Genomic DNA, 15,670 nt, shown 5'->3' with positions numbered 1-15,670 from the left:
GGTTATAGAATTAATTAAAATTGCAGATGAAACCTGCCTGTTATTGGAGACTAATGTAATCCAAATATGTGGAAAGTCAAATAGTTCTCAACAAAGCTAATTCAGATGGATGGATCAGATAACAACTTGGAACTGAATCTGATGGAATTATTTCTACTCAAAGGCAGTAAGTGCTGGAAGTTATATTCCAAAATGAGTAAAGGAAATATTGAACTTGACTCTAGTACCAGAATGACTAAAAACAGTATTTTATTTACAAAAATATTTAAATATATATTACCTGAAAAAATTACAAAGACCTATAAAATTACTATACATTCTATTTTAAATAAATGAAGATTATGAGAAAATGTAAATGGCATGAAAGACAACATGACATTTTCGTTTAATCCTATTGATGTTCCTCTACCTACTCAAAAATATGCTTCCATCTATGACATTTTATCCCCTGAAGACAGAAACAAAGGCTTTGAAGAAAGGTGGTTTTTTTTACATCTTTACACTGTAAAGGCTACTGGTATTCACTGTTATGTGATTTATGATCTCTAAAATAAGGATGAAGGATGACAAGCACAGAAAAGCTAAAACTTTTCATGAGCTAATGGATTTAATCTTATTGACAGAGCAATTGCAATTCTATCCTTTTATAGTACAATTGAAAGTAAAAAAAAGTAAAATGATGAAAATGGAAATTTGTCTTCTGGGTCACCAGCTTCTCTCTTCTTCAGTTCTTTTAGAAAGCAAAGGAAGGACATATATGGGTAGAGAGGGAAATGTGGAGATCAGAAGGAACATCCTCCAGTTACTACTATCCTGATGCCAAAGAACTACTCTACTTGTGGCTTATGGAGTCCTCTGGAATGGCTGGGAGCACAAGGCCATGCGTAACATCACTTTACAGGATGCAGAGCAATACCAATCGTAGTATAGTTATGTCCTCTGGTACTTCTGGATATTCCCTTAATACTCTACCCTCTCTCCATAGTGTAAACTCCTTTCTTTCTTCTTTCCCAAGTACCCTAAATGAGTACTAAATAATTTTAGGAACTTTAGTAATTTCCCAGTTAGTGTTAATGTTGATTTAGTATTTAATTCCTATTTTTCCCTTTATTTTTAAAGTACTTATATGACCTCCAAGACTTCTGTGACAACCAACCTCTAAGATGACCCCCAATGTCCCCAGACTCCTGAGATTCACATTCTTGTGTAGTCCTCTCCCACAATGAATAGAGTTAATGGCTGACCTCTGTATCCAAGAAGATACAGCAGAAACGACAATGTGGGGTTCCTGAGGCTAGGTCATAAAAGGCATTGCAACTTCCACTTTGCTTTCTTTCATCTCTCAGATTGCTCACTCAGTCACTCAGAGAGAAGCCAACCACCATGTTGTGGGAATAGTTAAGAGGTCTGTGTCAAGGCCCTCAAGGTAGGGAGGAAATAAGCCTCCTGTCAATAACCGGCACCAAATGAGTGAGCTATCTTAGAAATAGCTCTTGTAGTCCCAGCCAAGCTTTCAGATGACTACAGTCTCAGCTGATATTCTCACTGCAGTGGCATGAGATCCTGAGCTAAAACCACCCAACTAAACCATTCCTGAATTCCTGACCCAGGGAAATTATGTACACTGATAAATACTTATGGTTGTTTAAAGCTGCTAAGTGTTGAGGTAATTCGTTAAGTTAACAATAATTCATACTATTTCTTCTCACAGAGACAAAGAAATACAAACAAGTATGCTACTACTAGACAAAGCACCTTCATTAGTAACATAATATTGTTGCTATATGAGAGGTTCACAACTCAAGCCAAGTAAATAACACAGAATTTTTTAAAAATTTGAAGTGTAATTTACATAGGTGAAATGCACACTCTTAAGTGTATATGTCAGTGAATTTTGACAAGTTTTTCAAGAACATTCACCATGTAAGTAATACCCTAATCAAGATGTAAAAATTTCCATTCCCCAGATAGTTCTCTCAAGGTTATTTTGAATCAGTTTTTGTATTGCCCTCTTCCCCAACCAGAGTCAAGCACTGTTTTTATATCTATCACTGAAGATGAGTTTTGATTCTTGTAGAACTTCATAGAAATAGCAGAATGTAATTTTTGTGTCTGACTTCTTTTGCTCACAATTGGTTTTCAATCTTTATACAAATTTGATCCAGGGTGAATTAAAATAAAGTATTTTTTCATAGATAAAAATGATTATAGTTGGTTTTCAATTTCAATGTCACTAGCTTTCACAGAGAACTATTTTTTAGCCTCGATGGCTTATAAATTAAAGTGTAAATTTAAACTGATAAGCAAAGAGTAATATGCTCTTAAAAAATAAAATCGAAGACATGTGACGTGCAAAAATTATAACTATAAAAATATATTTATTAAATAAGGTTCAGATATTTCTAAATATATAGAAAAGTCGCTTTTATTACCATGGTCAGCTTAGACTTTTCTAAAAGAGCAAGTGAGACAATGGTGTACTTGGTATCTGTATCTTTTATCCCAGAGATCACTTAAAACCAAATCATTTAAAGTAGCAAGGAAAGTACTTTTATTCAATTTATTTGTTTTGCTGCTATTAAATTACTACCACTTAGTAAGATACACATTTTTCCTCCACTGAAAGAGATTTATTTTCATCTAGAATATAGCATTGATTAAAAAGTACTGACCAATAATAAGAATATTTCTTTAAACTAGAATGTATGATTACAAACCTATCAAGACCCACGGCAAGCATTTTTCATTGGTTTAGTACTTTATTCATTAAAGAAATATTTTTCATGATTTTATGATAATTTCAGAAAATCTGTGAAGAAGCTCATTTGTATAAAGTTTAGACCAAACACTTTTCTTCCAAAAAATGCCTGAGATAGAAAGTAAATTTCATGAGTCATTGAAATGACTGAACTTAAACTGTATCATTAGATTCCACCTGATATTATTTCTCTCTATTCTTCAACCTGGCCTTTACTTAACGCAGTTCACTGTGACCCCTGGAACACCAGTTCCTGTGAGAAGTTACCACGTACTTCTCTCAGGAAAATACTCTTAATCTCAGCTAGAGAAATGCTGAGTACTACAAAGATTTCAGATTTTCATATATATCCCTGTTAGTAATTTTTTTGTCAAGTACTTTGAAGAATGCCTACATCACAAAAGTTGAACACTGGGCAATATCAATGTTGAATTTCTATGAGGTCTATGAATTAAATGTCCTAAAATAAAAATTTGCACCTGGATTTTATTATTAAATAAGTAACAGAAGAAACTAAAACCCTGCAGTTTCTAGTTAAAATGCCTTTTTGTTTGCAAATTTCTGCTTTTCATTTAATTGTCCTGATATTACACGGTACCTCACAGGTTTCCTTTCTCGAAGCAAGTCTTCTAGACTCTGTTCACAGTGTTCAGCCACCACCACCAATCTCTCTGAGTAAAAAAAAAAAAAAAAAAAAAAAATCCATTTTATATTCTATTAACACAATGTTTTAATAACAAAATAATATACCCCACTAAAGATATTAACATATAATACAAATGATATTTTAAAAGAGCTTTCCAAATTCTGTATTAACTACATAACAAGCAAATATATAGAATAACAAGATAAACATGTAATAAAAAATACATTAAATACCAATTTCTTTTTATCTTTTGTTTTTCTCTAGAATTTCTCCCATGTACATCAGGAAATACAGCTGGCAAGGTTTACCTTTGGCAAAAAGAAGCGATCATTCCTCTCACACAGACTAGAAGGAAAGCTTGGATAAATATATAAAGAAATTTTGAGGTGAAGGAGAAATTGGGGGCTAGGGACAAATTGTCTTGACTGTCTGGTTCAAACATGAGGCCTTTGAAACTGAGTTCAGAAACTTGAGAAAGTGAGTTCAGAAACAAGTCTGAATCATGACTATGGAGAAAACACAGAAAATCAACTTGGGATTGTTTGTAATATCATGGGACCTGCTGAGGTTAGTAATAATATAAAGTTTTGCTGTGCACAATCTATATTATGATGTAATTTTTATTTTCCAACAGATCAACTGTCTAAAAATAAGACAGCACAGTTTTGAAGGTCTACACATTTAAAAAAATCTAATATAATCATCAGTTATCCATAGTGACTAACACATTGTCTGATACAGTAGTAGATCAACAAACTTTTTTTCTTTTTAAAAGAATAGGTGTAAGAGAAGTGAAAGAAAAGTACAACTGGGCTCACAAGTGATTGAGAATTTGATAAGTTTATTTCGGGAGAGATCAAGTTTTTTTAAAAGAAATTGGGGTACTACGAATACCCTTGTAAAATGAGTTCTAAGCTAAGGAAGAAGGTTAACACAAAAGACAGATGGCTGACCAAGACAAGATACAGAAGTAAAGGTGCGAGGAGACTGGGAATAGTGATAAATGCAAAGAATTTTGGTGAAAATGAAAAATGGCACAGGTAGAAAAATGAGAGCAGAAGATGGGAAAGGAGAGTATCTGAGTAGCTGATCTAGTAAAAGGAGTAACTCTCAGTAACAACTGGTTCAAGGTATGGTCTTGCCTGCTGGGAGCAGAGATGAAGGACAATGGTATACAGGCAATCATGTGACCTGTGAGGGCAGGATATTGATGGGTCACATCTTGGAAGCTGAAACTGTCTGAGGTGATGGCATTATACAGAATGATCTGAAACATAAAAATTAGAAACATTCTAAATGAAAGCTATCACTTTCAGGTAAAAAAAACTCCAAGTAATCTAAGCAAAAGCTTAAAAAAATTAAATTTGAAAGAACATTTAATGAGGGGAAAAAAAAGGAAAAGAGAATAGGAAAGAAAATCATGACATAAAAGTTCTAGTTCTTTTATTCAGTAAAGAAATGAGCATGCAAAGTTGAATTCCAAGCAATTTAGTACAACTGTGAAGTTCTAGAAAGAAAGAGGAAATAACACTGTCAGAAAACCAAAATGGGAAGATGCACTCCTTTGCTTTCCATCTTACCACATTTTGTCAGTTTTCCTTACATTTATTTGGCTACCTCTCCTCAGTCGCCTTTGTAGACTGGTAACTCTTCTACCCAAATTTAAATGCTTCTAGTTACTCCACCTCTGATTCTAGGTCTTCAGACTGTGTTTTCTCCTTATTTACTCCCAAGGCTGAAAAACTCTTAAATTTCATCTCAAGCCCAGACTCTGTTCTGAACTCTAGGCTTTTACAGTCAATCTCTTACTTTAAAATAAAAATCATGTCAAACTCAACACAACTCAAACTGAATTTATAGTTTGCTCCTTAAGCCTATTCTGTTTAGTACTGTTTCAGTAAATGGTACCACTATCCTGCCAGCTGCTCCAGCTACAAATTTAGAAATAATCTCTCTCTCTCAAATCCAAACAAAAAGCCCTGCTATTTCTACCTCCCAAATGTTTGCAGAATCTGTAAAGTTTGCTCCATCTGCCAAAATCTGGGTCCACGCCAACATCATCTCTCATTAGATTACTACGAAAATCTCTTAACTGATCTTCTCATATGAATTCTTATTCCCCTCCAACATTTTTTGTTATTTTGTCTGTCACTTGCCAACTCCCTGTTCACTGGTCTTCCTTTACTTTTCCTACCTTAAAGTACTAGCACATGGATTCTCATTGCCTAAAACCATCTTCCCCATTCCTTATTCTAGTTACCTCCTATCATGAAACATAGTGGTTAAGAGCACGACTATTCTGTCTGGGCTCAAATTCCAAGTACAACACTCATCAGTTACGTGACCTTGGGGAAGTTCTGCTAACCTCTCTATGCCAATGGTTTCCTCTTCTGTAAAATGAAGAAAACAACAGTGCCTACCTCATAGAGCTGTTGTGAGGTTGATACGAGTTAATACATAATACAGACCTAGAACAGTGCATGGTACATAGCAATCCTTAAGTGTTAGTTATTATTATTATTATTATTATTATTCATTACTCAGTTAAATGTGATTTCCTCAAGGAACACTTTCCTAATTCCCCCAAATCAATTTGCTCCTCCTATAATCTAATCTATTCCACACTGAACTTTTCTTTTGTAGCACTTTTTTCAACTCCCAAGGATCTTTATACATTTTTATCTGATGTCTTTGTTTTCCACTAGATAATACATTTCATGATGGCAGGAAGGTCTTGTTCAACATGTATCACCAGTTTTTAGAGCAGTACCTCAAACATATAAGCATCTAATTTAAAAATACTTGTTAAATGAGTTAACTTAGCAAAAACTCAATGTGGCCATTAGAAATGAATGTATCTCATATAATAATAGTCATTATCTAAATGGAAATCTGTCCAGTGTGGAAAAGTATCTGCCAGTGTTGTAAACTAGGCATAACAATACCTCAATAGCACTGATTTTAATGTAAAACAAAACCATCAGAAATTGTTAAAATGTATATACTCCATTAATTAATAATTTTAAATTAGATATTCATAAGTCTCCATATCTGTGAGAGATTTTCAAAGTGTTCGGCATTAGCCTAAAATTTGTCATGCTTAAAATGATTTAGAAAAAAAAAATTAGCAGGCTTCTTTAGGAAACTCCTTCAAACTATCATAAACCAGAGTTTGCCAAAGCTTCAGGATCCTATGGAACTGTGAAGTATTATTTAAATACAGCAGAACCATAATCCTTGGCAGAATATCAATTATTCTCCCAGAGGTAATGGAGTATATGCCAAAACAAAGTTTCCAAAATGAAGCACTTTTTTCAAAAAAATCATTAGAGAGTCTTCATCCTGAAACTCTGGACTGCTGTTTGAAAATAACTTCTGTTTGTTATAAAAACAACATAGTTTCACAGAATAAAATATGACAAAAATATTTGGGAATCATACCATGCCAAATGTAAGTCAGCAATGTACTGGCATTATTTATAAAGAACAAATGTGATATCAAGATGAACTTTAAAGAGTGGAACATACAAGAATCGTGAAATAATCTTTGTTCTAACAAATATTTGATGAATGCCAAGTGTCACTGAAGTATATGTATAGCCTGAATTGTATGTTTTAATTCAAAGCTAAGAAATAGAAGATAGTATAGTATTAAGCAAAACAGACAATAAAGTAGTGGAATGAGGAGAGGGACTAAAGAAAGATTAAAAAAAACTTTTTAACTTAGAGAGAGATAAATTGTGAATGTGTTAAGATAATATGAAAGGTTACTAGCATATAGTTACTGCATCATTCTTTTGCTATTCACAGAAAGAACTGAGACTAGCTCATCACCTTTTAAATAAAATATCTAAATAAATATTTATACAGTAAAACTGATAAAGAAAAATTCGGTACCTATAAAAGAGTACTGTTACTAGGTCACTGTGATGGTTAGTTTTATGAATCAGCATAGCTGGGCTATAGTCTCCAGTTATTCAAACACTAATCTAGGTGTTACTGTGAAAGCATTTGATAAATGATTAAAATCTACAATTAGTTTACTTTATGTAAGGAAGATTATCCTAGATAATCTGGGTGATCCTGATTCAATCAGCTGTAAAAGCCTGAAGAGCAGAATGGAGTCTTCTCTAAAGAAGAAGAAACTGCACTTAGACTGTGACTTCAGCTCTTGTCTAAAACTTCAGCTTATCCTTGGTGACCTGCCCTACGGATTTCAGATTTGCCTACTCAGCCCTCACAATCATCGAAACCAATTCCAAGCAATTAATCTAGCTAGCTAGCTATCTCCTACTCAACTGTTTCTTTAATGGAACTCTAAGCTGATAAAAACACTAAGGTTAAAATGTACGTGTAGCAAGACATACAGAATAAATTATTTTATAGGTTCTTAACAATTGTATTATTCTCCACCTAAATTTCAAATCTGTTACTTAAAATAATATTGTTGTTGATCTCCCTAGCAATAACCCAAAACATTTCTGGGTAATCAATACCAAATAAAATGGAATGTATTACCATTTATTAATCCTTACTCTGCTTCTAAAACTGCTGAGATTTCAAGTTCAAAAGAAAAAGATAAAATTTAACTTAAGTATTTTCATGCTTTATTAGCCTTTTTTCTTTTAAAGATATTTTACTCAACTTCTTTTTTAATAAATCAAGTTATCAAATTCTAAGGTGCACTATTCTTGAGATTAAATACATCATCCTGCTGAGTTAGCAAGAAACTAACATCATCTTGAATTAGTTTTGAATGATCTATAGGACACAGGTGAAAGCCTGACTTCTGCGCTAACCTAATATGTGAAAACATAATGTTAATAAAGCAGACCATACCTCACATGTTACTCTAAGGAAGAAGGGGAAGGTGAGGTGGTGGGGGACTAACAATGACAAGATGTGAGATATCTGCATAGCAAGAACAGAATAAAGGTGGAAAAGGAACCAAAATCAAAATTCTTTGAGGAGACTATTAAGTAGAGTCCAAACCAAAATCATGTGCTATTACATCACTGAGAAATGTTATTGTTCACTAAGGAGACTGTTCAATAGAGCCTTTTCAAATTTTTCAAGCTAAATGCAATGGAAGTAACTGGGATGTTGTGGAATAAACAGACCTTTATATCAACACTTATTCTAATTTAGTTTTTTATTCCTTATGCATATAACTTTTCAGGACAATAAACATTGCTGATAGTTAAAAAAAAAAAAAGCAAATTCCCTAACTTTCCTACAATCACGTATATTTTCATTCCAGCCAGCCAAATTTAAGATACATAAATGTTATATACATCCATGACCTATGCTACCCTAGAAGAGAGGACCGCTGAGATCTAGGAATAGGGCAAGCAGGGGAAACAGAGAACCAGCAACATGGTGGATGGGCCTAAAGGGACTACCCAGATGGTTGAGCCCACTTCAACACTTACAGAGTCTAACAGTGCCTAAGGGGATCAGTTCCTGACACTGATAACTAAAAAGAAGGTTCCTATGCAAAGTTAGCAGTAGTGCTCCCCAGAGGGATTGTGTCATTAGGTTTCTACTAGTTTAGTGTTTACAAGGGCTCATTTACATAAAGGGATGAAAAGAAGAAGCTCAAGAAATAGTTAGGACTACTGAGTCAATTACTCCATGAAAAGAAAGTCTAGGCAAAACTGGACAGAGGCAAGACCCCAGTTATGTGAAGTCATGCTCCAAATAGGCTTCCAGACACAGTGGAAAGACGTAAGTAGCACTTCAGGATATAAGAATGAAGAACTTTTAAGAACTGAATAAAATGATAAGAGTTTGGGAAGACGGGAAACACTCAAAATTTGCAGATGTAAAACAAGACTAATTACGGTCACCTGCTATAAATGATAATAAGGCTCTACTATATTGCCAAGTTTGGAGTGATCTGGGAACTGGGCCAACCCCCACAAGTGGAAATTCTTTAGAATTTGTAATTGGATGGTGGTGGTTGAGACATGTAGGGATTGACAGTATCTATCAATTATTTGGTTATATGAAAAACCCAAATGATTTCTATAACTTAGTTTAATGTCATGGAAACCATTTATCAAATAAAAACTTTCGCAAAAAGTTTTTTTGTTTTTTTTTTTTTTTTTGTAAACAACAACAGCAGCAAATTTGCCAAAAAAAGTTCCTGGGTTACTTAATTGCTCTGTGCCTTAATTTTCTTATATGTAAAATGAGAAGAATAATAATATCTACCTCATGGTAATGGTATAAGGATTAAGTTAACTACAAAAATATGTAAAGTACTTAGAATACTGCCTAATACATAATAAACACTCAATAAATATTAGTCATTAATAATATTTATTATAAAAACCATTTTCTACTCAAAGTCTATAAAACTTTCAGAATAACTATTTTCAGAATAACTACCTGAAAGTATCACTTAGCCTTTTTTCCAGCAAACAATAAAGAAAATATAGTTTGCTTTTTTTGAGGGTCTTTAATTTAGGTTGAAACACATGACAATTCCATTTTTAGAGGGAAAAAAACTGTACAATATAAGCAAGTATATAGGGTAAACCTTCACAGGTTATTTTGTTATTTATTTTGTCACTGAAATGAATTTAAAATAATTTTAGGAAATGGAACCTCAGCATGCAATTAAGCTTTCAAAAATAATTTTAAAATAATTAAAATATTGCCACCATAAGGATCTTCAAGGATGCTATAGATTGAACATTGGTGTCTGCCCCAAATCCATATGTTGACACCTAATCCCCACTGTGATGGTGTTTGGGGGTGGGGCCTTTGGGAGGTAATTAGATCAGGAGGGTGGAGCTCTCATGAATGGGACCAGTGCTCTTACAAAAGAGGCCTGAGAGAACCCCTTGACCCTCCCAGCATGTGAGGTTACAATGAGAAGATGGCTGTCAACCAGGAAGCAGGCATCACCAAACATAGAATCTGCTGATGCCTTAATCTCAAACTTCCCAGCCTCCACAACTGTGAGAAATGTTTGTTGTTTATAAGCCACTCAGTTTATGGTGTTTATTTTAGCAGCCAGAATAGACTAAGATATGGGACATGGAAGAACCTGACTATACTACTAAAAAGGCAGGAAACATCTTCCTAGTGAAATACTGACTTTTTAACCAATAGGGTTCAACTTTTGTAAATGGAATCCTATATGAAAAGACTAATGCAGCTCCAAAGCGCTAAAAAATAAAAATTAGTGACTCTCTTTTCATTCTAAGAAACTTAGTCCAAATGATTACCTTCAATCATGAAATACATTCAAATACACAATTCTGAAGTTTCTAACATTAGAATTTTCATTTCCTTCTTAACAGAGGTGAAAAAATATGTTTCAGGATAGGTAGTTTCCCTGAAAGAGAAAATCAAAAATTCTGATTCTCAGATCAGACAAATATGAGTCATTTAAATGTAGTCAGGAAAACTCAAATGACTCAGTTTGGCTGGAGTGAAAGGTGAAGTCACACCTACACACACACACTTATTACTTTATATGTTTGCTATATATTTTATAACCTAATCAGGGTGACAGAGCAGAGACCACAAAGTAGGAGAAAACAACTCACCATGCTTTCCCCTAGAGATATCCACATACTGGCACAGTCTGGGGTGGATGATGGTCTTAAGGATTTGAAAACGCCCTAAAATTTTGATGGAATTTGGTGTGAGAGGAAGCCCGTTGCTTCCACAAACATCATGTGGCAGAGCAGAGGCAAAGAAGGTAAAGGCACCCATTTCAGCATCTTTCAAGGGAAACATTTTCTGAGTCCTAGATCTTCCAAGATAATCTAGAAAAGGAGAGAATTTTTTGATATATTAACTAAACATTAAGCCAGTGTTTTCTTACCTTAAACATTATTAACTATACATAACTTGGAGGAAAATGACAATCTGTACACTTCACAGTAAAATATATCAGAGTTAAAAATTTCAAGATAATACCAAAGAGGAAAAATCACCCAGTTATAAATTTATATTGCAGCTCTAAATCAAAATCAATGATTTTCAATGGCATATAAAGGAAAAGAGGGGGGAGGGTATAGCTCAGTGGTAGAGTGCATGCCTAGCATGCACTAGGTGCTGGGTTCAAGCCCCAGTACCTCCATTAAATAAATAGATGAATAAACCTAATTAACTCTTCCCCCCCAAAAGATTAATTTAAAAAATAATGAATAAAATAATACTAAATAAATTTAAAAAAAAATAAAGGAAAAGACAGAACACTCCCTCTTCAATGACGCTGGACAGCTTTAAGAATTAAGAAAGTTGGTTATTGCATATTCATACCAATAAGACTTTTCTCCTTACCTAAAGCTTGAATAACCCACAGACTATAAAGAACTTTTCCTTTTCACAGAGTAGGGGAAGTCAGGAAAGAGGAAATAAGAACACCAACCAGAAACTTTAAATAATGAAGTCTAATAATAGTATTAAAAATTAAACTAAGTAACAAAAGGCACTATAATATTACTTAAATTAACTAATCAATTTTTGTTTTCATGCTAGGTGCTTTACAAGTACTCTGTTTTAATCCTCTCTAAGATCTTGACAGATGTTATCACCTCTAGGTTAGACATAGATGTTCTATGTATAGATCCTGAGACATCCTAACAGCAGATGGAAATGGAGCCCCAGAGTTGTATAATGGAGTCCCAGCTTAGAAATGAAGAAACTTGCTTCAAAATCTGAATCACATTACAGCAACCACAACAGAAAAGGTCCCCCAACAAATATATTTCTCTCTTCCAAGTGTCTCACTAAAAAGATATTCCATTGGTCAAGCAATGCATTCTTTCCTTCTCAGCTTTCATAATAAAAATCTGGAATTCTAAATCAAGATAATAAACTGCTTTTCACATACGTCTGCCCAGAAACCTCATCAAAACATTAAAAAGAACTGTTTTCAAATGTATAAACTCAACAAGGAAGAGGACAGAAAAAGGCCAGGAGCTAATGAAAGACTTCAAGAAACTCCAGTAAAGCACTGTGCATATGGAAGAGTACTGCTACAGGAAACAGAAAGAAGGAAGCTACAGCCTATAACATACTCAGGAGGTTTGGTCAGCCTCTTCAGAGTCAGAGGCTTTGGATTCAGAGAAGGCAGGAACAATGGTGAACAGCAGTCAGAAGAACGTTTGAAATGAGAAAGATAATCCGAAGGGCTGAAGAACAGAAGAGTCAACTCTCCTTACCAGCACCCCAATACTGGCCAGTTGTTTAAGCTTCAAGCCAAAAAAAAAAAAAAAAAAAGAGGCTCTTCCCTAAAGGGGGGAAAAGAACTGTGTGAGAATTACAATAAATAGCTGGTATAGGCACTGCTGACAAAAGCAAACTGCTTTTCTGGAATTTGTAAGATCCTAGTTAAGATCCATCGATCCAGCCATCCTAAAACAGGGTACACCCGATCAACAAGACTTTCCATATACGGAAACCTCCCAGGAAGCCTTTCTTAACTCTTAAATAATGAATTGTTCAGGAATCATCAGGTAGTTGAAGAGAGACTATAGCATAAAAAGCAAAAAATAAAACAAACTGAAAAAGAAATCTGCTCTGAGTCAACTGAAAAAAATTCATTAAAAAAAAACCAAACCAAAACCAACTCTAATATTTTTAGAAACTTTTGAAAAGATAGTACATTCATTATATAAAATAGGAGGTATGGAAAAAACATATTTCAAGAAAGAATTAAAAAATAGTTGCCTATAGATATGAGAAGATAAACAACTTCATTAATATTTAAGAAATTTTCATTCAAACCATAAGAGTATTTACACCTGTGAAACAGTAAAAATTAAGAATGTAATGTTAGGTGGTTGTCGAGAAATAGAATGCAAACTGGTACAATCACTTTGAAAAACAGTGTGATACTATTTTGCTGGTCCATTCCTGCAGAAACTCCTACACACATACACAAGCAGAAACATCAAAAAAATATCAAAGTGGTATTGTTCCTATTGTCTCCCAACTGGAAACAACTTAAATGACCAAAGACAGGTGAATAGCTAAATAAAGTGTGGTACCTGCATCTGATGAAAGAGCATAAAGGATGGAAAATAAGCTAACTATAACAACATTTAACAGCATAGATGAATCCTAGAAATATAACATTAAGTATAAAATAAGTCACAAAACTTACACTAATATCCAGAAAATTTAAAAACAAGAAAAGCTAAATAGTAAATAATTCAGGAATACTTACATATGAGGTAAGAATATATTCAAAACCTAAAGGAATTAAAAAAAAAAAAACACTTGAAGATAGGGTTACTACTATATGAAAAGCAGGGGTGAGATTAGGGAAAACCCATAAGCTTCAAAAATCTTGAGTAATATCCTAGTTCTTAATTGATGGGTTAAATGGGTGTTCATATTATTATTATGTTTCATAATTTCCACAGTCTATATCTCTATTTATATGTATGTGCTAAATATTTTATAAAATTTTTAAAAATTCAATTTTAAAAACATTTTAAATACAATAAATTGATTTTCAACAAAGGAATTTCAACAACAAGGAATTCAGTAGGAAAAGGACAGTATTTTTAGCAAATAGTACTGGAACAAGATACCTATATGGGAAAAAAACTCAAATCCTACTACTACATTCACAAAAATTTGAGATGGATTATAGACCTAATTGTAAAAGCTAAAACTCTAAATCTTCTTTTAAAAAAAGAGAACATTTTTGCAGTCTTAGGATAGGGAAAGATTTCTCAGGAAGTATTAAAAAAGCCATAAAAGATGAACCTTATAAAGTGGATTTCATCAAAATTAAAAACATTGCCCATCAAAAGTCACCTTTGAGAACATAAAAATCCAAGCCAAAATTAAGGAAAATATTATTTACACCTATATATGTGACATTTTATTAAATACATGTATAACATGTATATGTATGTTTGTATACATGATAACAGACTTATATTCAGAATACACAAAGATGTCTACAACACAGTAATAAAAAGAAAAACAAGTCAATACAAAAATAAGTAAAACCCTGAGACAAATATTTTCACAAAGGAGGAATACAAATAGACAATAAGCACATGAAAAAGTTCTCAACATCATTAATCATCAGGGAAGTGGAAGTTAAAACCACAACAACGTACTATTTCACACCTATCAGAATGGCTAAAATTTGAATGACTGGCAATACCAAGTATTGAGAAAAATGTGGAACTGGAGCTGATACACTGCTGCTGATGACACAAGAACTTTGAAAAACTGGAAAACTGTTCTAAAGTTAAAAATACCCCTAGCTTATGACTCAGAAATTCCTTTCCTACTAGGTACCTACCTAAGCAAAATTAAAATGTTTGTCTATAAAAATACTTGTATGAGAATGTTTGTAACTGTTCTACTCATAACAGCCCAATCTGGAAGCAATGGAAACTACACAAAAGTGAATTGATAAACAAATTATGGCATGTTCAACCAACGGAATGCTATTCAAAATGACAAAAAAAGGAACAAACATACCAAAATATGGATGTATGTCAAAAATATTATGTTGATGGAAGAAGTGGACACAGAAGAGTTCATATTCTAAGGCTGTATTTAAATGTAGGTCCAGAACTATAGTTCTAAAGTGATAAAAAATGAGAATGTAGTGCCTTGGGCTGGGGGATGGACTGGACAGGGAAACAGGAACTTTTTGGAATGGTGCAAATGTTCCATGTCTTGATTGGTGTGGTGGTTGTCACATGTTTGTCTACGTGTATCAAAACTCGTCAAACTTGGCATTTAAAATCAATGCAGTTTAATATATGCAAATTTTATTTCATAAATAAGGGAAACAAAATAAAGAGAATATGAAAAAAGAATAATTTAAAAAATGAATGCTTGTAAATTAAATACATGACATGATTAAATACATTAAATAAATTAGATAGAAGTGATGGAAAATAAAGCTGAGACAATTGCTTAGAACATGGAGCAAAATGGCAAAGAGATTAAAAAAAAAAAAGATAACAGACTTAGTGAATCAAGCCAAGAATTCAACAATCACCTTACAGGCTATCCAAAAAACAGAGAACAGAAGAAAATAAAGGAGAATAAATTGTCAAAGATGGAGTAGGAGAAAATTCGCCACAATTGAAGGGAAATATGTACCTTCAAATTTAAAAGGCTTCTAATTTCAAGGAGAATAAATGAGAAAAAAAAAAACACACTGAGAAATTTAAAACAAAAAACCCACGCTAGCTCCTTTGAATGAGTTTGTTGTAAGGAGAATAAACTCACACCAAGACATGTCATCACAAATTTTCAAG

General features: G+C 33.3%; 1 protein-coding gene across 6 annotated transcripts in view; it reads right to left on the bottom strand.

The window, feature by feature from the left end:
* TBCK (TBC1 domain containing kinase) overlaps positions 1–15,670 on the bottom strand; it is a 197,058-nt gene that overhangs the window by 178,794 nt on the left and 2,594 nt on the right. For 5 of the 6 annotated variants that reach the window (XR_012499465.1, XR_012499462.1, XR_012499463.1 and 2 more), the window contains exons 2-3: positions 10,967–11,188; positions 3,357–3,429 (exon numbers count right to left, since the gene is read on the bottom strand). Coding sequence is in view for 1 of the 6 variants with exons in the window: in XM_010953629.3 (XP_010951931.1) it covers positions 3,357–3,429; positions 10,967–11,159 (266 nt within the window). In the remaining 5 variants the exon portion in view is untranslated. Of the gene's footprint in view, positions 1–3,356; positions 3,430–10,966; positions 11,189–13,599; positions 13,622–15,670 lie in introns of those variants that run through there. The other variant, XR_012499464.1, reaches the window with a different exon arrangement.

This window comes from Camelus bactrianus, chromosome 2, assembly GCF_048773025.1.
Source record: "Camelus bactrianus isolate YW-2024 breed Bactrian camel chromosome 2, ASM4877302v1, whole genome shotgun sequence".
Taxonomy (NCBI): Eukaryota; Metazoa; Chordata; class Mammalia; order Artiodactyla; family Camelidae; genus Camelus; species Camelus bactrianus.
This window is presented reverse-complemented; position numbering and strand designations above follow the sequence as displayed.